At 50.7% G+C, this 23,329-nt stretch overlaps 1 protein-coding gene across 13 annotated transcripts; it reads right to left on the reverse strand.

Moving 5' to 3' along the window:
- Nucleotides 1–1,356: 1,356 nt before the first annotated feature.
- On the reverse strand, nt 1,357–22,772 carry ZFYVE27 (zinc finger FYVE-type containing 27). 13 transcript variants are annotated; one of them, XM_070485737.1, is made up of 13 exons: nt 22,637–22,772; nt 21,086–21,283; nt 17,552–17,622; nt 15,800–15,986; nt 12,951–13,046; nt 11,730–11,842; nt 10,855–10,994; nt 10,183–10,254; nt 8,497–8,517; nt 8,188–8,332; nt 4,430–4,476; nt 4,012–4,093; nt 1,357–3,007 (listed from the first exon to the last, which is right to left on the reverse strand). In XM_070485737.1, the coding sequence occupies exons 2-13, from the start codon at nt 21,280–21,282 to the stop codon at nt 2,943–2,945; spliced, it is 1,236 nt and encodes a 411-aa protein (XP_070341838.1). In that variant the 5' UTR covers nt 21,283; nt 22,637–22,772; the 3' UTR covers nt 1,357–2,942. The 13 variants fall into 13 exon arrangements, 11 of the variants coding, with proteins under 11 accessions (XP_070341838.1, XP_014718221.2, XP_070341833.1 ...); XM_014862735.3 differs by having other exon boundaries at nt 22,530–22,718; XM_070485732.1 differs by having other exon boundaries at nt 22,526–22,718.
- Between the last annotated feature and the right edge of the window lie 557 nt (nt 22,773–23,329).

Consider the following 23,329-nt stretch of genomic DNA (forward strand, 5'->3'; position numbering starts at 1 on the left):
GCCTTGGGCACAATGCCCCTGCGGGAACTCACTCACCTACTCCGGGGTGACTGCAGCCAATGGCAGAGGAGGGCCAAGCCCGGAGCCCACCCATGGCAGTGCCTGCCTCTGCTGCCACCATGACTCTCCCCAGCTGATGCAGGCTGCTCCTGCTCTCAGGAAACTCCCTTCTGCCTCCATCCTCTAACGCCCCGGGGAACATGCATCCTGAAATGGACGCGGTGACTCTCGCAGTGAGGGGCTGGACTGGACGATCTCTGAGCACCCTTCCAATTGACCCGCCCGTGATGCACACCCTCCACGAGAAGCATGGCTGCAGCCCCAGCCACCTCTTCCCAGGGAGGCACTAGCACTTCTGCCTCCTGTTGTTCCAAGGCCCTATTTTCCATTCCTCCAAAATCTTTATTGTTCCTCTGGACCACGAGGCTGTGGAGGCCACTTCGGTGCTTTTTAAAGTGAATATGCTGTTCTGTAAAAACCTTGTCCTGGCAGCATCCCTGCCTCTCGGGGCCCCTCGGGAGCTGCTGGGGCTCCCTCATCCTAGAGGTTCCTGGGCTAGGCAGAGGCCCATCTAGACCGGACCAAGGACTCGGCATGCTGCAAGGACACCATGGCACCTCAAAGTCCGAGGTGCACATGCACGGGGCCATGAAGATGTGGCTGCCACCTAACCTCAACTCCCCAAGGCAGGGTCTCTCCCTCCTTCTTCACTGCCCAAGGCCAACCATCTGGAAGATATAACTTATGCCCAAATCTAGTCTGCAAAGTGCCACACCAAGCCCTCACAGCCACTACTTAGCTTCCCTGGGCCTCAATTTCTTTACCTGTAAAATGGGAAGAACACTGCCTACCTCACAGGACAGTCATGAGGATTAAGTGAAATAACATGTGTAAAGCACTTCCCACAGTGCCTGGCACCCAGTAAACACCACACATGCCCCAGCTCTCAGAGGACAGCTTATACTTCCTATCTCACAGCCAATCCTCTTTCCGCTGGCTCTCAGCCTCTCCCAGGGCTGATCCTTTTTTGCCTTCTCAGAGGGATTAGCTAAAATCTTTCCATTCTAAAGCTTGCATTGCTTAGCATTTCCCAAGTTCTGGTCCCAACCCCAACCTCTGGCTCTCACAATTTGGTCATAAGACGGAGCCTCAGGTCAATCCGACAAACATGTGCTGAGCCCCTCCTGTGCAAGGCACCGCTTTCCTCCCAGCTGCCCCTGCTCCCCGACTCCAGCCTCCAGGCCCCCTCCATCACTGTCCAGCAGGCACAGCCAGGCCTGCAAACCCGGCCAGTGCTGCAGGCTCTGGCTCTCCAGCCCCGGAGAGGCGAGCACAAGGACCAGGAAGAAAACATAAGAAGCTTGAGGCCTTTTATTGACAATTGCCCATATACACAGAGATCCCTTTAGTTCCTCTCCAGTGTCAATAAAGCACAGGGTACTTAAAGATCATCTCTTAACAGGACAAAGGAGCCCAAGGAAGGGGGTATACCAAGGTCCGCCTGGTTCCCCAGGGCCTTGCACCTCCCTGGCCTGGAGCAGACCCCTGGCTGCCCAGCCCTAGCTAGACTGGTTAGCCTGGCAAGAAACCTGGCCTAGGATGGTACCTTGTCTCCTCAACCTGCCTCCTTGGGTCCCTGCTTAGGGTATAGAAATGTCTCCACCTCCTAGGGGATCTGAATCCCAGGCAGCACATGACTCCAGGGAAGCATCCTGGGGGAGAAGCCCTCCATCCTCCTCATCCCATTCCTTGTGCCACATGTTCCCAGGAACCATGCAATAAATAAATAAATATTTCAAAAAAGCAGGACAGCTCCAGGGGAAGGGAGGGGTGCCTGAGCCCGCTCATGGCTTAGGGAGAGGCGCTGAGCCCCTAAGAGTCCAGAAGTGAACATGAAATTGTTGGAGAGGGGATGGGGAACCCAAGTGACCTTATCACACAACTGAGACTGTGTTGTTGGGGAACAGCCCTGGAATCCAGGAGCCAACCCGGCGAGACCCTACATTTCCCAGGCCCCCAAGGGTCAAGGGTTTCAGGACCTCTGCTGTGCTTGCATGGTCTCGCACTCCATGGGACGAGGGGCAGGGAGGGGAAATGTAACTCTGGGCCAGAGAAGGTGTGCCCAAGGCTCTGAGCAGGGGAGCAGGAGTGATCGGAGTGCTTGGCATCTACCCCGGGAAGCTGAGGACACCAGGGCAACATGTGGGCTGAGATTCTGCAAGTCTCCACAAGGTGGGGCTGAGGTCCTCTAGGATGCTGGGGCTCCCCAGGCTTTGTTCTGCTTAATGCCAAGGATCCTGCCAGGCCCTCCTAGACACGTCCTCCTCTGGGGGAACTTGGGAACTTCAACCCTGTTTATAGAAGCACTTTGGTCTTGTTAGCCCTGGCCCCACTCTCCGATGGGGAAATGATGAGATCCTAATGCCTGGAAGGACATTCAAACAGCAGAGCCAGGGCGTGGTGCTCCCAGGTCCTTCTGCAGGCTCTTGGAGGCCGAGGGCTGGGCCCAATACCCAGTGCAGGGAGACTCTCTTCTCCCAATCTCTGATCTCCGGCCTCCTAGAACTCCCAGGCATGGAAAGACACCCTGATGCTCAGAGATCCCAAGTGAGACCAGGCCTAGCTCACTGCTGCCCTCTAGCTTATATTCCCCCCCCAGCCCTGAGTCCACTAGCTCAGCCCAGGGCAGAGCAGGACAATCACACCAAGCCCTCCAAGAGCTCCTCTCCCCTCTGGGGTTTGAGGGCAGCCATCACCAGCCATCTGCAGGAGTGGGGAACAGCTCCAGAGCCCGGCCTGAGACAGTGAGGGCAGGAAGGGGAGGCCTACCTAGTGTTCGGGCCACATTTGCCCAGCACACACCACATGGGGCTAGGGGTGGGGAGACTGGGTCTACTGCTGGCTCCAGGGACTGGCGCCTGCTAGGACCCCGGCCCCTCTTCTCACTTGCTCAAGGTCTGGTTACACGAGGCACACACAAACACAGTCTCTCTCTGGGCTTCGGGGGCTGAAAAGGAGGAAGAACTTGATGAGACGCTTCTTCGTACCCTTTGGCTCATGGCCCCAATACTAGAACCACCTCCCCGCCCCCTGAAGGCCCACAGAACACCCACTGCCCAGCCCACATCCTCACTGACCCAGCTCACTAGCCTGCCCCCGGAGACTTCTCTTCCCATGGGAACCGGGGACTTCGGGGTGACCATACCAACAGCAGGCCTCTCCCAGGTGTTCTATGCATTAGAAATTATTTTGGCACCAACAGAGCACCTTTAAAATTTTTTTTTTACATAAAATACCAAAAGAAAATTTTCCAAAATGTTTTAACAGTGGTTATCTCTGGGTGGTAAGATTACAGGATTTTTCTCTTCCTTCTTCTTCTGTTATTTCCAAATCTTCTAGAATAAGCATATGTTACTTGTATGACCGGAAGGAAAAAAAAATCTTGATGTATCGTTACAACACATTACAAGGCAGTACGTAAGGCATGCTCCCGTTGCTTTAGAATGTGCACGTGCATTTATCCTATGTGCACAGGTGTTCCTTCTCTTACCTGTATTTTTTGTATTCTTTTGTTTACAATGTGTATGTACACTTTTTATAGAAGGAAATGAAACGATTTTTTTATTTTGTTCAAAGTGTTCCCAAGGTCATGAGAAAAAGAACAAAATTCAGGGCAGCAGCGCCCTCAGGGGAATGCAGGTGTGCGCCCGGAGCGGGGGTGTTGCTAATGTTCCATTTTTTACCTTTAGTGAAGCAGTTACAAGTATTCGTTATGATGCTTCATAATTCACATATGCTACATACATTCTTTTGCATGCATCAAATATTTCAGCTTTTTCTTTGTTAAAGTGCGATGGAGAAGACATTACTACAGGCCAGACTAGGCTCCCAAGTTCCCTTGACCTCTCACTGATGCTCGCTCCTCTCCCATCATGCAGCACCGCCTTAGAAGAGGTGGGAACCAGCCAAGCCCTCCCACTGCCCTGAGCCCTGGCCGCCTGCTCCACTCACCTGTAGCCCCCATGGAGGACTTGGGCACCTTGAAAGAGCAGCACCGAGAGCAGAAGCTGTTTCCACAGTTACTGCAGCTCCGCTGCAGACAAAAGCCAAAGTCGATCTCAGATGAATCCCCCACCCCCAGGCACCTGGAGCTCCCAGCACCCACCTTCTTTCCTCCAGCTGATCCTACCCAAGGAACCTGGGATTACTGCAGGACTGCGGAGGTGCCTAAGTGGGGCAGGACTGAGAGCAAAGAGGATATCCCACAGGAAGGAGTGGGCACAGGGACCAGGAGATACCTGCACATTTGAGCAAACCTTGGACCCTAGGCCCAACGTGGCCCAAAGAATCAGACTTCATCAACGACTCCCCAGGACTCCCCTACATCTTGTCCCAAGTCCCCAGCAAACACACCCTCAAAGAGACTTACCCTCTTCTTCAGCACGGAGAAAGTGGCAGAGCAGCCCGTACAGTTCCCTGAGAAACAGAGGCAGCAGCTCAGCCTTGGCCCAGCTTGGGCCTCTCAACTCTCACCTGTTCCTGGCTCTTCTAAATGGGGACATTCAGGACGCCAGCCCAGCCCAGACTCCTTGGCTGGGAGCAGAGAGCAAAGGAGCAAAGTCCAGATCCAGAGCCAGAGGAAAGGATTCCAACTAAGAAGGAAAAACTGATGGCTACTGGGAATCTACGTCCGCAGACTATACACAGCTGCCACTCCCTGCACCCTCTCGGGCTCAGAGGCCCAACAGGAGGGTCCAGCCAAAATCAAAGAGCATCTAGCAGAATCTGCTCCCTGGAAATCAGGCCAAGCTGGAGGGGACCTGACAACAGGCAGCCCTCAGAGGAGGTGGTGCCAACAACCTCAAATGAAGCCTGCCTAACGTGGTCCCTTCCAAAGTGTCTCCTGAAAAATTCTCGCCGCACAGGTAGAGAGAAATGCCTCCCAAAACCCCAGACTCCGCCTCCTGTCGTTGGACGATTCCAGGAGAGAAGCTCAGACCCAGGCATCTTCCAAGAAGACATGCAGAGCAAGAGGTGTGGGCACTGTGAACGACACACAGGATGGGGTGAGACACAGCCTGGAGAGAGATCCTGCGGAAAGAGCCAGAGACCACAAGATGACAAAGCTTCAGACGACAACGACGAGGGAGTCAGGGAGCTTAGAAAACAGCTGGGAGGTAGTGGGGGTGTAAGAAGAGAGGAAAGATGAGGAAGGAAGGGACCTATCATTCTCTTAAAGTCTACATCAAGGCAACTAGGCCTAATAGAAGCTGGGCTCACCTCCCACCCATGCATCCAGGAAAATTAAAGACGGAAAAGGTAGACAGGACAAAGTCTGAGGGAGGGAGCGCGCGCAGGTGAATGGAGAGAAGCAGAAGGATGAGGCAAACTGCGATCTGAGGAGAGCAAAGGCCACAGTGCACCCTTGTGACTTCAACAAGCTCCAGAAGCAAAAGTAAACCCTAACGAGAACCAAGAAGCTTCCAAGGGCTGTCCCCAGGAACACTGACTATGGCTCAATGCAGAAATCTCCAGGCAGGCAGGGGTCACTGAGCCAAGAGATAAATGGCAGGGGCCCACACCAGGCATGAGGGCTCCCAAAAGGAGACCAGAGAGCCCTGCCAAGAGCTGTGGGCACAGAAGGAAGCTGAGTTGGGTCCTGGAAAAACTTGAAAGGGGATAAGGCTACTGGAGGAGATTTCTAGAACTTGGGGCCCGAAGGCCTCCTGTGATCTGGCTGGAGCAATTATCAGCTTCAGGGAGCACTGCTGTCTGGCACACCAAGTACAGAGAACCAGGCCTCACCTTCAAACAAAGGCCCTAAAGTTCTAATGGCAGCTACATGTGGTCCCTCTGTCCATCCAGCCAGATTCCCCCACAGCTCTGACTAAGGGAGAGCCCCTGCATTCAAAGAAAGGAGGGCTCTAGCTGGAGTGAGCAACCTGAGGCCAAGGTGCTTACGGTAAATGCCATCACGGTCAGCCAGTTTGTGGCCTCAGCAGAGGAAAGGAGAGAGAACACAGCGCGTGTTGTTGGCATGCAGTGCCAAGCCAGGAAACAGGCTGCTCTAAGACTCTGTCCCCCACACTAAGAATTTGGGCAAGGCCGCCCACCTCTGCCTGTCCTTAGCAAGCATGGCAGGGACATGGGACAGGGGAAGGGAAATGCCCAAAGACTGACACTCTGACCTGTGTTCAGGGATTCCTCTTAAGTAGACAAAGTGTCAGGGCCAAGCACTCCAAAGCAGCCGTATGGTCTAGTGAAACAACCAAGTACCCACACACAGGCTTGGGGCCAGGGAGGACTCTGGGGGCTGAGACCAGCTCGGAGAGGCCTATGAAGGAGAAGGGCACCCCATTCCCTTCCAACATCTACCAAGTCTTCCTGCCCCTACTCTCAGCAGAGGTCCTGACTCCCCATGTGATGATGCCAGTGGGGCAGTGAAGGCTGGAGGAGCCTAAGACTGCATGGGGCCTTCCAGGGCAATGGTCATGAGTCTCCAGGACAGAGTGGGGGCCCTTCCCATCAGGACTCTCCCACTTAAGAGGCCACAGAGAAGCTCCTGAGCAGCCTGCCCTCATTCCTCCAGGCACCCCCTTCATCCACTGGGAACCGGAATGGAATGGTTGCCAGAGCAGCTCTCCTCACCCTGGCCTGTGGGAGCCAGACCAAGGAGCAGAGCACCGGCCCTCACAGCAAAGAGCTTGAGAACATCTCAGGGAAGGGACAGCCAGTGGTCTTGAAGGACGAACTGAGAGGGGCTTAGGAAAAGAAGCATTTTCTGCCCTTACCATCCTCATGGGAACCTAAAAGGCCTTCGCCCATTCTGGCAGGGATTATCTGAACCAAAAACCAAATACAGAAACAGGACAGACACAAAACCAGGGCATTTCAGACACCAGGGTAGAGGAAGGAGGATGACTTGGAAAGAACGCAGAAGCCGAATCAGATGACCTGGATCTGAGTCACGGCCCTATTACGCACTGGCTGAAGACTTGGAGAAAACCACTCTTCTCATTTCAGGTTACTCATCTGTTAAATGGGAACAACTAAATGAGACAGTGTATGTCCAAGTGCACTGACCAGAGTGCTGTGCAGAGGTCAGCGATGCTCATAAATAAAAAAAAGAGCTCTTGAATGACGGGGGGCATTCACACGGCAGAGGGAAGCAGCTTGTCCAGGACCTCTACTCCTGGGAGAACAACTGCCCTGGCTGCTGCAGGAGCAGGAAGGCAGGCCCCTGAATGCCCTGCGTCAAATTCCTCTAGAAAGACCCAGGGTTTCTCCCAGGGCACAGACCCTGGAACTCACTCCCACCAGAACACACAGTACAGCCAGCGCAACCTCCTCCCCATCAACTGACACCAGGCTCTTCTGCAGGAGCAGGGTGACTCCTGAGTCACCCACTCCCTAGGCTTCAGCCATAACTTCATCTGGCTCAGCTCCTGCTCTCTTGACCAGAGCCAGGTTTCCAAGCTGTGCTAATAGTCAAGTCCACCCTCCTGCAAAGCTCCCTTCCTTGACCCACTGCCATCCCCCAATAACATAAGGACTGGTCAATCTACGAACTTAGCGGGGAGAAGGGACCTCAGGGCTCTGTCATGCGCAGGGGAAGGTACTATTTGCCTCAACTTACTGCCACCAGATGGAAAAGATCCAGATGGGCTCCAGGAAGCTGCAGGATAGACCAGGGCCTCCCATATTAACAGTGACCCTTATTAAATACTTATTATAAACCAACCAGCACTGTGCTAGCACTTAATAAGCACTGTCTCCTTTGAGGCCTGTAACAACCCTGTGAAGAACTGTGAAGAACCCTTTTACAGAGGGGGAAGTGAGGCACAGGGAAGTTAAATAATTTGCTCAAGGACACCCAGCGGAGCCGGGGCTTGCACCACGCAGTCAGACTCCATGCTCCGTTCTCAGCCATTATTCTACCCTGACTTGTATCAGGATTACATCTCCCTGCAGTCTTGGAGTGGTGTTTCCAGAACTGAGTTGCTCATCTTCCCACAGGCTGATGTTCAATAAAGACAGAGGGTCCTGTTGTGTGTCTGCTACCTTCTTAGGGCCCCATGAACAGAGCTGTACCCCTTGCTCTTGTCACAAACTAGTACCCACAATTCCAAGACTTCAGCCCCATGGCCAGGCGTCCCTTCCCACCCCATTCCTCCTTCCTGGCCATACCAAAGTTGTTGGTAGGGTACCGCTTGCGGAGCCGCTCTGTGAGCCGTGACACCTTGCTGCGCAGCACCTCATTCTTGCTCAGGAACCCATTGTCTTGCAGGGCCAGCTCATCCTCTGCCGGGCACGGGGCACCCTCGTCATCCTCCTGCGGGAACAGCTCCTTCCAGTCCTGCCCACCTCGTGGCAGGGCTCCAGGACCTGCATGCAGAGGCCCCTCAGCACAGCAGACCCCAAGAGGCGTTGTTGCGACTGGCTTGGCCACATTCCCCCAACCCAGCCCCTGCCCATGTTACCAATGCTCCTACTTACCAGCACCACCAAGTGGGTCTCCTGCCTCCCAAGTTGCGGAGGAGAAGGAGAGAAAACAGAGAGAAAGAGAGAGATAGCAGGAAGAAGGAAGCTGCTGGGAGGGAGAGCCCCAAGCACATACCCCAGGTTCTGTCTAAACACAGCCCAAAGGGTGACGTAAACAGAGGCCCCCATAAAAGGATCCCAACATCAAATAAGCCTGGGAGAAGCTGTGTACCACTGTTTTTCAAACTTGATGAAATTAAGTTGGCCATTATTTTAAATAGAACAGAACCGGAAAGAAAACATCCCTTACAATGTGTTTTTCAGGAAACTTTCATCTCTATTAAGTTTTATATATTTTACAAACGTAAGTGTGAACTGGGTCAAGATGTAAAATGTGTTCCTTCCTGAGGGTTATAAACAAAAACACCTGAAAGCCCCTGCTATATATATTCCTCACCACCACCACCATCAAGATTCATAGCCTATGGGGCTAGCCCAGTGGCGTAGCAGTTAAGAGCGCACGTTCCACTTTGGCAGCCCGGGGTTCACTGGTTCGGATCCCGGGTGCGGACATGGCACCACTTGGCACACCATGCTGTAGTAGGCGTCCCACATATAAATTAGAGGAAGATGGGCACGGATGTTAGCTCAGGGCCAGCCTTCCTCAGCAAAAAGAGGAGGATTGGCAGCAGATGTTAGCTCAGGGCTAATCTTCCTCAAAAAAAAAAAATTCATAGCCTACAATCACATACCACAGTCTCGGAGCAATCTTTTAGCAGTAGAAAACGTAAATGCCCACATGGATGAGGCTGATCTGAGACTGAAGGGAGCTGGTTGTAAGTCGGAGGCTCAGGGAAAACTCACAAGACCCTCATTTCTTATACCTCAATTTCCTACTTTACAAAGAGACATAAAGAGAAGTGATTTCCTACTATAATAAAAACAATAACACAAATGTGACAATAAACAGCAACCAACCAGTAGGACTCAAGGACTGGTGGGGACTGTGTGACTTTCCTAAAGGGACACACATTCCTCAGTGACACTGACTAGTGCAGACTCAGGGCTACCAGACCTGATTTTTCACAGAAACTGAAAATCCAGAGTTTTCACTGAAATCCCCCCATTTCTAAACAGTGGCTCAAAAAAACTTTTTAAGGTTCGCATGCCAAATAAAACACTTTTGCAAACTACCAGTTTAAACTATTGTCTTAAAATCAAGAAGACTGTTTAACTTTCTCTAACCTAGCACTTGGCCACCACCATGTAACCACTTTCTCCAACCTCTTCTCCCTGCCCCCGAAAAGGGACACTTTCGGAAGTCATTCTGTGCAAGAGCAGTGAGAGACCCGGGCAGTGCCCTCCCCCAAATCTGCCTTCCCCACATCAAAGGGACCAAGCCCACAGTCTCCAGCCAAGGTGGTAAATGATCCACGTCCCCCAGCGGGGCATCTCCCAGAGGCTTCCAGAACCCTCCTTGTCGTGGCACCCAGGACAGACGACTAGATCAGCAACAGGACAGGCGGAAGTTCATGGGCACCCTTTCATCCAGTGAGTTCTAGCTCAGAGCAAGTTTCGTCTTCTCATATAGATACAAGAGAATTTTAAAAACCCAGACTTGGGATGTGAGAAGCCACACAGCTCCAGGACCATCCAACTTCTGGCCTGGTCAGTAGAGGGCGCTGGGGAAGGGCCACCCACCTCAATCGCATCTTTAAACTCCTCATCAGGCTCGGCCTCCTCGGCCTCCTCCACACTGCCCGGCGTGAGGTCCTGGGAAGAGAGGCTCAATTTCACAAGAGAGATGGCAGCCCTGCCTCATAAGGTAGAGGCCACCTCCCCTGGCCAACATCCAGGTTTCCCAAAACATCCATTCCTGCACCAGAGGAAATGGCTCAACTGCAAGAAAGAAGGAAGGGACTGGAAAGAGTGCACTCTCCAACCTAGTAGGGACAGGGAGATGGGGCCAAGACCACAAACGGACCTCCTGTGGCTGGAGAGCACAGAGGTGGAGAACACTGCCTCTAGAACCACAGGGCCGGGGCTGAGTCCTGGCCCCACAACCCTCAGGCAACCGCTGTGTGCCTCAGCCTTCTCCTTCGCAAAGGAGAATAACCTCCTTCTCAGATATAACCTACCCCTTCATGTGGTTAATATCTATAAAGTACTTGGAACAGCAGACTAAGCACTCATTAAAGCACAGAGTAGCTATTAGGATTACAATTATTATTATTAAGCACTTTAGAGGAGGTGGGGTCTGGAAAGAAGCAGGAACTACAGAGGCCAGCCCAGGAGAGATGTGTTATAAACAAGCTGGTAACAGGAAGGCCCTACAACCTGCCCACAGCAGGCTCTGCCTGAGGGAGCACTCACCTCTGTGGGTGTGGGCGCAGGGGTGCAGTCTGGAAGAGCACCCTTCCCCCCTGCATCTGGCGGCGGGGGGCTCTCGAAGGCACACTCTTCCTGCTTGGGGTTCATCCGCCGCTGCAGAGACGCCCTGTACTCTGCCACCACTACCCGGGGCAGGAGAATGGGGTGGGAGGCAGAAACAGGACGGAATGAGTGGTGCTTTGGGGGTACTCACTTCTGCAGCTGGCTACCTTCTGCAACCCTGTCTGCTGCAGGAAAAGTCGCTCTCCTTACTCTGGACAACTCACCTAACCCAAGACTCACAAACAAAACAGAGACACCATCACCCACCCTATGAGACTGTTATATAGAGATTAAATGTTGTAAGTGCCCAATAAATTACAGCTTCTATAATTAATTACTCGACCACAGGGAGGAACACAAATATAACAATCACCCAAACACATGTCCAGGCCCAGGCTTCTGTGACTCAGGGCCTCCCCAGACTTTCTCACCGCTTTGGAAGCCAAATGGCAGACGGGTACTCTAGGATCACACAGAGTTGCAGGAGCAACTCCAGGTGGCTGCATCCCAGGAGGCGGTGGCAGCACTGGGAAAACATCCCTCCCTCGTCTTCCAGAAGCCACCGTATCATATAAGCAGTGATTCACCAGCCTTGGGAAGGGAGAGGGACCCCCAGGGTAGCAGTCTCCTAACATCTGAAAGGCAGAACCCATAAAAGCCCTCCAAGGGACGACTCTAGTGTGGTGCTGTCCCCTTGTCAAAGGCACAGCAAACGGAGGATCAGCTGTCAAGACAGACAGACCAGGGAGCCTAACCCAGCCCTGAGAGGTGGCCTGGGCCCCATCTGCACCTCTGACAGGCTCTCCAGGGCTTACCTCGGAAGAATTCCACATTCCCTAGAAAGAGTGTGCTGTTTAAAAGGGCAAGGACCCAGCACAGTGGCAGCAGATACAGCACGCAAACCGTGCCCAGAAGAGCCCCGTAGAACCTGGATCGAGAGAGGAATCACAGGATCAGAAATTCGTAAGATCAGAAGGAAACTGACTTGGAGCACACCAACAGAGGGTCCAGGCAAGAAACAGCTGTGGGCACAGCTGGTAAATCAACAAGATCTGCTAACCAAACAAACAGAAAATAAAGTGAGGAGGAAGGACGGACGACTACCAACAGGTCACTGGTTGCTAACAACCGACACTGGTGAGGGCGCAGTGGTGGCTGAGGCTGGGGCCACAGCAACCAGTTCAACAATCATCACTCCTCAAGCTCTAGAGTCTGGAGTCTAGAATAAGACAGACTCGGATTTGAACCCCGCTCTGCCACTTCTCGCTGTGTGACCTTAGCCAAGTCCCTTGGTTCTCCGAGCTTACTTCCTTCACGTGTAAAATGGGGATTAACAGAGTGCCCACCACATAGGGTTACTGTGAAGAGTGAGAAATACATGGAAAGTGTTGGGCATAGTGCCTGTCACAGGGGGAAGACTAAACAAATATTAGTGTCATTATTATTCATAGATAAAGAGCTTCAAAAACATTCATCCCATTTGACCCATTTGATTCCATTTGAACTTTTAAGAAAAAAGTTTCAAAAGCTTAAAGCTAAATCCATAAAAATTGTTCATGACAGGGTTAGTAATAAACAGTAGAAGTTAACTAAATGTATAATAGAATGGTTCCACAAATTATAGTATATTTACCATCTATATTAATGTCATATTACAAGTAATTCCAAAAGCTATGTAGCAACAAAGAAAACTACTGATAATATAAAGATAAGTGAGAAAGAAAAAAAAAAGGAATCACACTATGAAGCCCTATATCTGTAGAGTATGTGCACGTGGCAAACTCTCTGTGCACCCCACACAGGAGATCAGCTGCTCTATCAGGGTGGGCAACCACACGGTGAGTCACTTTTCTATTATTAAAATATTTTTACCACGCCTAAAAGGCGCCATCTAAACATAAGCAGAGCATCAAGCCCCCAAGGCTACGTGTGCACCTGCACAAAGAGCCCCAGAGATTCTCCTCCCCAAGCTGGGGGCTCCAGTCCCAGTCCTCCCAGGGCAGTAGCGGCGGTGGCGGGAGTGGAGGACCACTCACTGCGAGGATGCGGCGGGGTTCTCCCAGTGCAGCACCCGGTAGGCGGCTTCGCAGGCACTGCACAGGCGGCTCAGCAGGGCCTCCAGCTGGATCAAGCTGCAGACACAGGGGGCTCCTGTGACCCACAAGCCCTGCCCTGCCCGTCCACACAGCCTGACAGAGCTCGGGGGCAGCAGAGCCCAGGACTTCACAGGCACACGTGGCTGGGGAGGGCAGGTCTCTTTGAACCCATGGGAGCGGTCAGAGAGCTCGGGAGAAAATTCATGTATTTCAATCCCCTTTTTGGAATCCCTGCTGAAGTGGAAGAGGACAAAGCTTCCTGCTCTGGTGGGGCCAGCTGCTGAACTTTTCCAGGGCTGCAACTTCCTCCTCTGTAAAACGAGCAGCAGGGTACCCAGCTCACAGACACACTGGAGATGCGAGGGCAAACAGCAGGATGTAGATCAATGTGTCTCCACCTGGGGTGCAGGCAGACTCACTGGGAGAGTTTTTTTCTAGTGGATGCACCCCCAGAAGCAATGAGTACATGCTGCACCCAGATCCTGGTTTCTGAAGGGCTCAAAGAAATGGCTGATTCTAGAGCTAGCGCAGGGAAAATATAAGGTGAATGTGAACAGCCCATGGTACCATAAAGTAAGGAAGCAACTCAAAAATGATGGGGACATATCAAAAAAACACAGGAGCCAGTGCAAAAGAGCTCCTACTGGTCAAGTCTAGGACAATTTGAGATCCAAATAAATAATAACAGGGGCCAGCCCCATGGCGGCGTGGTTAAGTTCATGAGCTCCGCTTCAGTGGCCCAGGGTTTTGCCCGTTCAGATCCTGGGCATGGACATGGCACCACTCATCTGGCCACGCTGAAGTGGCATCCCCTATAACACAACCAGAAGGACCTCAACTACAATACACAACTATGTACTGGGGGGATTTGGGGAGAAGAAAAAGAAAAAAAAAGGATTGGCAACAGATGTTAGCTCAGGTGCCAGTCTTTTAAAAATAAATAAATAAATAACACTAATGGATTATAACACATCAAATAAAATAAAAAATCTTGAGTTCCTACTGATAATAAGAAAGAAGGAAAAGCTCTTTCTTACAGTAGAACACCAGCTAATGATGACAACTGGAAAATCACCTTTGCAACCATCATAGTAATAAACTGACGAAGGCAGGACCCAGCAGTGGTCATTTTACAGTAGAGAAACCTGACCAAGTGGTCAAAATTATTACCTCCCCTAACGACACAGACTGACCTCAGGTACCTCCTGATGTGACACCCTGAGAACACAATGTCACTTGTCAGGTTCCTGCCAAAAATGCATAACCTGATAATCACGAGGAACCAAACAACCCCAAATTGAGGGAAATTCTGCAAAATACTAAGCTTGATCTACTTAAAAATGTCAAGGTCATGAGAAACAAAGACTGAGGAACTACTCCAAGTTACAAGAGACTAAAGAGACACAAAAACTAAATGCAATGTATGATTCTGGATTGAATCCTGGGCCAGGGGTAATTTATATAAAAGACTTTATTAATACAACTGGTAAAATTTGATTACGAGCTACATATTAGATAACAGTGCTAATGTTAGTGTTATCAGTGTAAAATTTCCTAATTTCAATTACAGGACTGTAGCTATTTAAAAGAATGTCCTTGTTCTTAGGAAATACAGGCTGAAGTATTTGATATAAATAGGTATGATGTTTGCAACTTTCAAATGGTTCAGGAAGAAAAAAATAATGTGTATGTGTAGACAGAGATGAAGCCAGTGTGGCAAAATGTTACTAACTGTTCTATCTGGGACTGGCCCATGGGCCAGTGGTTAAGTTCAGCGCACTCCACTCAAGCGGCCTGCATTTAGTTCCCAGGCATGGACCTACACCACTCGTTGGCAGCCATGCTGTGGCAGTGACCCACATACAAAATACAGGAAGACTCGCAAAGATGTTAGCTCAGGGACAATCTTCCTCAGCAAAAAGATGACGACTGACAACAGATGTTAACTCAGGGTGAATCTTCATCAGCAAAAAAAAAAAAAATAATAATAATAATAATAATAATAACTGTTCTATCTAGGTAAAGGGCCTATAAGAGTTCCTTGTGTTATTCTTGCAACTCTTCTGTAAGTTTAAAGTCATTTCAAAGTAAAAAAGTTTTTTTTTAAATCACAGATACCTATTCCAGAAAAGTGACTCAGAACTTCTGGGGCAGGGCCCAGGCTTCCATTTCTTTGTAACTTTTTTTGAAGCTTCACAGATGCCTCTGCTGCCCAGGGAGGGATGAGAACCCTGCTGCATGCCCAGAGAGCCCAGTCTGAGGACAGCTCAGTAAATGCCAGCTGCCACTGAAGTTGTTACAGCTACTATTTCTCAACAGTTGTGAGTTACATCCTCAGAAGCACCAGCTCTGTCACATTTAGGAAGTTTCTCCATAATGTAGTGACAATGACTAATATTTACTGAACACTTGGTGGGTACCAGACCCTTGCCCAATGTTACACAACAAGTAAATGAAAGAACTGGGCTTTGCACCCAGACAGTGGCTCATGCATGCACGCACTTAATCCAGACCCTAAAGTCTCTCTCTAGCAGAAAGAACACAAGCTGTGAAATCAGCTAGATCTGGATTCTCATCCCAGCTTGGTCACCTTCTAGCTGTGTAAGCCTTTTCCCTCATCTGTAAATGGAGGATAATAATGGTAGCTACCTCTCACAACTGTTAAAAAGATGAAAGGATGTAACATATGTGGTTCGCCTAATACAACGCCTGGCATGCAGCAAGCACTCAGAGTGGTGGCTGCTGCGACTGTGACTGTCCCTCACCTCCCCAGCCCCTTCCATACTCACAAGGTCTTCACCTCAGCCACGGCCTCGGGGCGAGACAGGCGAACTCTCTGAAGGTCCTCCTGCCTCACGCTGTGATACTTCCTCCGCATCAGCTCAGACTCGGGCAGCCGTGCCCGGCAAACCTCCTGAAGGTAGCCCAGAAGGGCAGGCACTGAAATCATCAGGGCCCCCGCCGAGTACCATGCACCTACGGGAGCAATCACACTGCAGGTAAACAGGCAGCAAGGCTGGGAGCCTCTGCCCACCCCGACATCCACATGCTCGCTTGCCCACCTCCGCTGGGGCTCTGCCCAAGAGGCCTTCCCTGATGGCTCGTGTGACACAGTACGTCCCCCCTTACCCTCCACCCCTTAACCCAGCTTTCTTTCTCCTCACAGGATTTATCATCACACGACAGATTATAGGTACGGTTGTTGTCTCCTCCACAAATGCAGGTTCTTGAGGGCTGGGACTTTGTCCCTTTGGTCACTGATATAGCCCCAGACCCATTTATTTTAATATTAAAACACCTCTGCCAGCACAGTCGGTGGCTTGTGCCTGAAGTCTGGCCGCTGGGAGCTCTGATGACTGACATTCTGGCCGCTGAGCCACTGGGGCAGGTCGGAAGCCTTTCCTTTGGCTTTTAGGACCACAGACCACTGTACTGAGAAATGGTCAGGCTGAGAGAAAATCAAAAGGAACTTCTCCCATGTAACAGGGTACCCCCGAAGCAAGCTAACAGAGTGCTGGGCACAGAGTAAATGTTGATTCAACTTGTGTCATATGAACTGATGTACTTTGCAAATACATTCTGAAAAATCTAACAGCCTAGGAAGGACATCTGAGTTTCAATCAGGCAAACAGCCCTACTAAGAAACAGAAGATGAGGTCTTATGTGAGCTGGGTTCATTTTCAACCCACTGAACCCATATCTCCACAGGAAACAAAGAAGACATTAGAGGAATGTGAGTTCACTAGAAGAATGAACACATGAACAAAGGACCAAGCTCCTCCGAACATTCTGTCCCAGGTCCTTCACTCACTCCCCCTGAGGGGTTTAGCTTTTTCTGCAGCCATCTGCCAGTTCAACCTGGGAACAGGGCTGGGTGAGGGCACACTTTGTCATAAAAGGTCCCCAGGAGACATCTCTACCCAGGGCCCCTAAAGCCACCCACCCACCTGTCCACATGTCTACCCTAGAGCCTTCACACCACAGACCGTTCACGGCTGGTGACTGTCCAGCAGGCTGCTCCAGGCTCACTTGCTAAGCCAGAGAAAGTCAACAGATGTGACAAAAATCCCTTATCAGCTCACCTTCCTGGTACCCTCACCCATGTCGTGCCCCCAAATGACCCGGGAATCATCTTGGAAACCAAAATGGAAAAAGGTCAATGTATCAGCAATCAGTCAAGAAGGAAACAATAATAATAACAGCTACAATGTACTGGCTGCTCACTCTGGTCAGGCACTGTGCTGAAAGTTACACACAGATCCTCCCAGTGCTCACAACCACCCTCTGTGAAAGCACTGTTATTATCCTCCCTCTAGAGACAGGAAACTTAGGCCTCAGTGGACAGGTCAAAGAGCCTGCCCGAGGTCACACCAGTGGCCCAGCCAGGAATCCAGCCCACAGTGCGTCCCTCTGGAGCCTGTGTTCTGATGCCAAGCAGACACAGAGGGAGGCCAACCCCAGGGCAAAACAAGCAGCTGCTTCTCGGAATTCCTCCCCACGTTCACTCACAAAAACCCCTGGCCCCTGGAAGCAGTTCTTACCCTCATTCAAAGTGAGGAACAAGATGTTGAGGCCCAGGCAGGTCAGCAAGGAACACAATGGCGTCTGCCACCTACAACACAGAGAGTCCTGGTCACCGAAGACAGCTGCTCCTGCAGCTAGGAAGTGGGGACGGGACAGCACAGGTGGCTCATCAAAACCAGGAGCAAGAGGAGGGGGCCTGGAGCTCAGAGTGTCAAGGAGAAAGGGAAAGTGGGCCCATCATTTGGACAGGAGACCAGGAGAGGAGTTAAGGTCACACATCAGGCCCTGAAGTGAGAAAACGTATCCTCTCAGAACTAGAAGGCCTGTAGAACTTTCTCCCAGACGGAGGAAGACTTCGTTATCTATTAAAAAAACCCATTAATAGGGGCTGGCCCCGTGGCCGAGTGGTTAAGTTCACGCGCTCCGCTGCAGGCGGCCCAGTGTTTCGTTGGTTCGAATCCTGGGCACGGACATGTCACTGCTCATCAAACCACACTGAGGCAGCGTCCCACATGCCACAACTAGAAGGACCCACAACGAAGAATATACAACTATGTACTGGGGGGCTTTGGGGAGAAAAAGGAAAAAATAAAATCTTTAAAAAAAAAAAACCATTAATACTGCTTAACCTGTGTTTTGTAAGGTTTTAGTCTCTTTTAAGAGGTGACAATGACAAACATTATTCTTTAAAATTTTCCTTCATTGTTCTTTACAATTTCATAATAGCATTCACTGCACAAGATTCATCTAACACAGAAATTGAGAGAAGGATTTCTTTGACCCCATCTGTGACTTTCTCTTCTGTAATTTTCAGAGTTCATTTTAAACATACGTTAATTCAAAAGGAGAAAAAAATAATAAAGGTTTTATTTTTAGGTATTAAAAAATGAAGACAAACGCAGGGTGCAGCATTCTCAGCAGACACGCCCAAAGTGAACTGGAACAGATGGAGCAAATACAGACCCAGCACCGCAGCCCCCACCACCACACGGCAATGCAGAAGCCCCTCAAGAGAGAAAAAGGGGAGCAGAGGTGTGGGTTGCTGAGGACAAGCAAATCTGCCGGCTTAGTCCCCGGTGAAAGACGTTTAATAGGGAAAATGGAGCACAGATGTAATAATAAAGCCACCGACAGCTACAGTCTAAAAAGTAGTGTCAGTGCACAAGGTCAGCCATCAGAGGAGAGAGATAAATAGAAAAATAAACAGGTAAGTTGCTGGCAAGCAATGTATTCAGAACTTACATATATTTTCTTTTGCTCTGATTAGGGTATTTCATCTTACGAAATGAGGTTAACTAATTTATGTGCTGCCATTATTTCTTAATAAACTTATGGGTAAGGGAATGAAATGAACTCTCTCTGCTTTTCTCTTAAAATTCAACACACTCCAACTGTACCGCCCTAATTAGGCCTCCAAACCATCCGGTGGCAGCTTCCAGGGTAAAAGAAAATTACAAGTCAGGTCTAAGGCCAATCCCATTTCAGAATAAAAACATCACACCGCCACTGAAGCCACTTTCATCTTAAAGCCTGTCTCATTCTATCTGACGTCTTCACTGACACTTCGGTCGTCGAGACCCACCTACTGGAGTAGCCGATCCAGAACAGAGGAGTCTTTTAAAAACTACTGCAGCTCCAGGCTTCAGACCCAAGAGCCAGCACTCAAGATTAGGTCTCTCTTCAAAGTCAAATCCTCTTTACCAAGAAAAGGACAATCAAACGCACAAACTAATCTGACAGCCACTTTCACAGCCCAGTGCTCCGTCTCCCAGGGCACAGAGACCACAAGCTCCTGCGGGCTTTTTAGGTCCCATGCTCCTCCCCCTCCAGCTTTAATCAATCCCATCACATCCTCAGATTTCTAATTTCATAAAACAGAAAAACTCGAACACATTAGCACCAAGAAGCATAACAGCCCAGTGGGGGAAAAGAAGGGCAGGATATATTTAACTTTTGTATTTTGCCACGAAAGGGCAAAACACATGCACACAGTAGAAAACACCAGAGGGCACAGCCCCATGCTCTGCAAAGCCCATCCCCTCCCCCAAAGAAGACCAAAGTTCCTTTCAGCGAGCTGGTGATGGTGGGACTGAAAAGTAAGCCCCTCCTCATACCATCTCCCTGCCCCTTGCACCAAGAGGACATGACCCAACAGTGGAGAACACTGTCCTGGAATACCGACTAGCTCATCCTTAGGGATCACACCATAAATTAAAGGGGTTCTGGGATGAACAAGAAAAATTTAGGACCTTGGTCAGAGTGTTAAAAATAAACCTCCCACTATTTGCAGACTGAGGTAGGAATGAATACTCAATAGCACCCTTAGAGGTTAACCCAAGTCCACTCACCGCCTCTTACCTGTCCCTTGAGCACCTTAGAGGGCTGAAGGTCTTTATGAGAATCTGATGGAAACTAGAAGCTTCTCCCTAGAAACACACTTGCGTGCATGCACACAATTTTACACACAGTTCCAGGAGATTCATTGACCCTAAGCCCCACTCATGGGCTCCAGGTTGAGAATGTCCGCTCTGTAGGACAACCAGGTTTTATGTGACTCCCACTGAGATGCAGTATTAGGAACACATGATCTTTTGAAAAAAAAGAAAGTCTTAACTTGAATCTAATCCAATCTTTAAATCTAACTTCCAGTTTGCACCACGAGGAAGCCGCCAGACAAATCTACGCAGGAAATTTTCCAGGAGAGTCAGCTGAGTCTCTTCAACAAGTCAGTGTCACGAAAGAAGACATCATTTTAGATGAACATTTAAGGGGCATAATAACCACACAGAATGCTCAGTTCTGGATTGGAACCTGATTTGGCCAAAACAATTGTAAATGACATTCTTGGGACAACTGAGGAAATCTGAATATGAACTGGGTGCAGGATTATATCAAGGAAATACTGTTAATTTTGTTAGGTATGACGTTACTTTGATTATGGAAAACAACGTCATTATTTTGAGACAAACTGAAGCATTTATGGAGTGAAACGGTATCTATCTGTAATTTAAAGTGCTTTAACATAAGAAACAAAGTAAGCTGAAAGGAGAAAAAAGAAAATTATGAAGGAGGAAAATCAAAGCAGGATAGGAAGAAGAAATTTTTAGATCCATAATTCTAAAGGATCAGGGAAAATGGCACCTGCTTATTCATAGGTATTTGTATTTCTTTAACTTATGTTCAAAATTATATCCTAATTTTAATATTAATCATGCTAATATTGGGAGAGAAGGGGAAAAAAAGCCTGCTCTAGATACAGAAGGCCCCATGTTCAAGGCTGGGCAGCAGCCCTGAGGTATGAGCTTCAACCACAAAAAAGAAACCTGGCGAAAGGCCAGATGGTTCCCACTGCCTGCCTCTCCTGGGCTGCGCCTGAGACACAGGGTGAGCCTGGAATAAGCCCAGAGGCCCAGTGGACCTCCCAGAACCGCTCCTCACTAGGACAGAAAGGACAGCCAAGACAGCCCAGCCACTGCCTAAATGGCCAGTGCAACTACAGAGCAGGAAGGCAGAAGGCCCAGCAGGTCAGAAGAACTCCACAAAGTGTGTACCTGAGCAAGTACCGGACACCGTCACCCGCATCCTTCAGGGGTTCCAGGTAGATCTCCAGTCTCTTGTAGGACAGAACCAAGTTGAAAAGATCAAACGCCGGGGACTTGGTAGGGGCAGGTGGCGACTCCAGGGGAGCCTCGGGCATCACGCTGGGGCTCACCTCTGGCCCATACCCCTCACGCTCTGATGTCTGCATCCTGGAATCATAATAATTCCTGACATTTGCATTGCACTTCCAATGCCCAATACAGTTCTACTTGCACTATTTCATGTGATGCCCGTAATAAACCTGTGAGGCAGGCAGGGCTAGTGGTGGAATGCCCACTTCACAGAGGAAATTGATATTTGGCAAGGTGAAGTGAATTACCCAGATAGAAAGTCCTGTTCTTCTGACTCTCCATCTAACGTTCTTTTCCCCACAGACATATCAAGAGTGTAAAGCAAAAAGACCAAGCACACAGGGCTGCTGAGGCAAGGTAGCCTGAGGTCTCAAGAGAAACAACGTCCTGAATTATTTTTCTCCCACTCTTTACCCGGTTAATTCCTACTCATCCTTCAGGTACGGGCTTAAACATCACTCCCTTGCTCTGAGGAGCCTTTGCCAACACCCCCAGTCTGGAGTGGGAGACCCTCCCTAATGCTCCCAAAGGATCATGTACTCACCCTAACAGCATTTACCACACCAAAAGAAACTCCCTGCTTTCTTGCTAGTCTGCCCCTCTTAACCTTGAGCTCCACCAGGTCAAGGACTCTGTCTTCCCTTCACCACTGTTCCTGCACATAATGAGCGCATAATAAATGCTGCTGAATGAGTGAAAGAACTGCTGATCCTCCAGGACCCCAGTGCTTTCTCCTGCCCTGCCCCATCCTCTAACTCATCCCTCTCCCTTCTGTTCCCAACAACTTCTTGGACTATCCCTGCCCATTACCCTCCCCTTTTTCCTCCCTGGGACCCCAGGGGCCAGTCATCATCTTCCATAACGCCCCATTCCCATCTCCCTTCTCTGATGAGGAGAGCCACTGGAACTCTCACCCTCTTTCCTAATTTCAAAGTCCTACCCAAACGCTAAGCAGAAAACGAGGGGGCGGAACCTCGACGCAAAGCAACAGAAACCAGTCCCAGCTAATGGGATGCTATCAAAATGTGGGGGGGAGGGGGGTGGCGCAAGCAAAAGGGCCACCGAAATCCCCGCAGGCAAAGCTAGGACGAAAACACCCAGGGCGAGCGCAAGGTAGGAGCTCAGGAGAGGATGAAGGAGGTCAGCGCCGGCACGGGCCTGGACCACGACGTCTGCAGCCCCAGGAGCCTGAAGAGGCCCTGCGGCCCAGACCAGGGAAGGCCCCGCCGGAGCCCGAGGGGCCAGCAGGTGCCGGCGCCCAGGCGCCCAACTCCGCACAGTCAGCGGAGACACGGGGGTGGGGAGGGGGCGGCACCTCACCTACCCTGTCGCTGGGCTGGCGGGGGGAGAGGCGAGGACAGCCAGGGGGCACTGCTAAGGCCACTGGGCCCCGGAGCGTTTCCTCAGGTCCGCCCGGCCCCGACGACGCACCTCTTCCCAGGGCCGCTCTGCCGTAGCAGGTCCGAGAACCTCCTCCGCGTCCCGCGCCACTACCGCTTCCGGGACGCAAATCGCTCTGCGGCTGCGTGCCCGTGACGTCATCGCGCCCGCCCCGCCTCCGGCCCCCGCTCCCGGGCTTAGCTCCGCCCACTCGAGCACAGGTGAACGCTTTCGTCAGTGCTGCGCCTGCGCGCCTTTCCCTCCTCGGCCCCGGGTGGCTCTATGTTGTGCCTGCGTGACTGCGTTTCGCAAAATCCTGTGGAGCCCTGGGAGCATGAGCTAGGAGACCGCGCACCTGCTGTCCGGCCTCGCTCTGAAGGCGTCTGGCAGGGAACAGTTGGGGAGAAGCTAAGCTGAAGAATTTAGGTCTGCATCCTCTCCCCACCCCCCAACTTTGGCACTTCCCTCCCCCACTCGGGTCCGTGAGCCCACGAAAGACAGAGACCATATCCTGTATGCCCATGCCTGGCAGAGAGTGCAATTCAGTGTTTCCTGAGTAGCTACTGTGTACAAAGTCCTGTGCAAGCCTTTCCCGACTCAGTCTACTTCTCACGATGTTGCCCAGTTAATTGCCCTTAAAGCCTGCATCCTATGGTTTTGCATTAATAACACCAGCGCTTACTAGGGCTTGGGAGGCGCTGGCACTGGACTAAGCTCTCTATAGGCATTACCTTATCTAGTCCT

This window comes from Equus asinus, chromosome 2 (assembly GCF_041296235.1).
Source record: "Equus asinus isolate D_3611 breed Donkey chromosome 2, EquAss-T2T_v2, whole genome shotgun sequence".
NCBI classification, from domain to species: Eukaryota; Metazoa; Chordata; class Mammalia; order Perissodactyla; family Equidae; genus Equus; species Equus asinus.

Coding starts and splice junctions, on each gene's coding strand:
- ZFYVE27 (XM_070485737.1), bottom strand. CDS start 21,282: ATGCAGACATCAGAGCGTGAGGGGTATGGGCCAGAGGTGAGCCCCAGC. Junction 10,995..11,729: donor GAATGTGGAATTCTTCCGAG/GTAAGCCCTGGA, acceptor TGCCCCGGGTAG/TGGTGGCAGAGTACAGGGCG. Junction 8,333..8,496: donor AGACCCACTTGGTGGTGCTG/GTAAGTAGGAGC, acceptor CTGTTCCCGCAG/GAGGATGACGAGGGTGCCCC.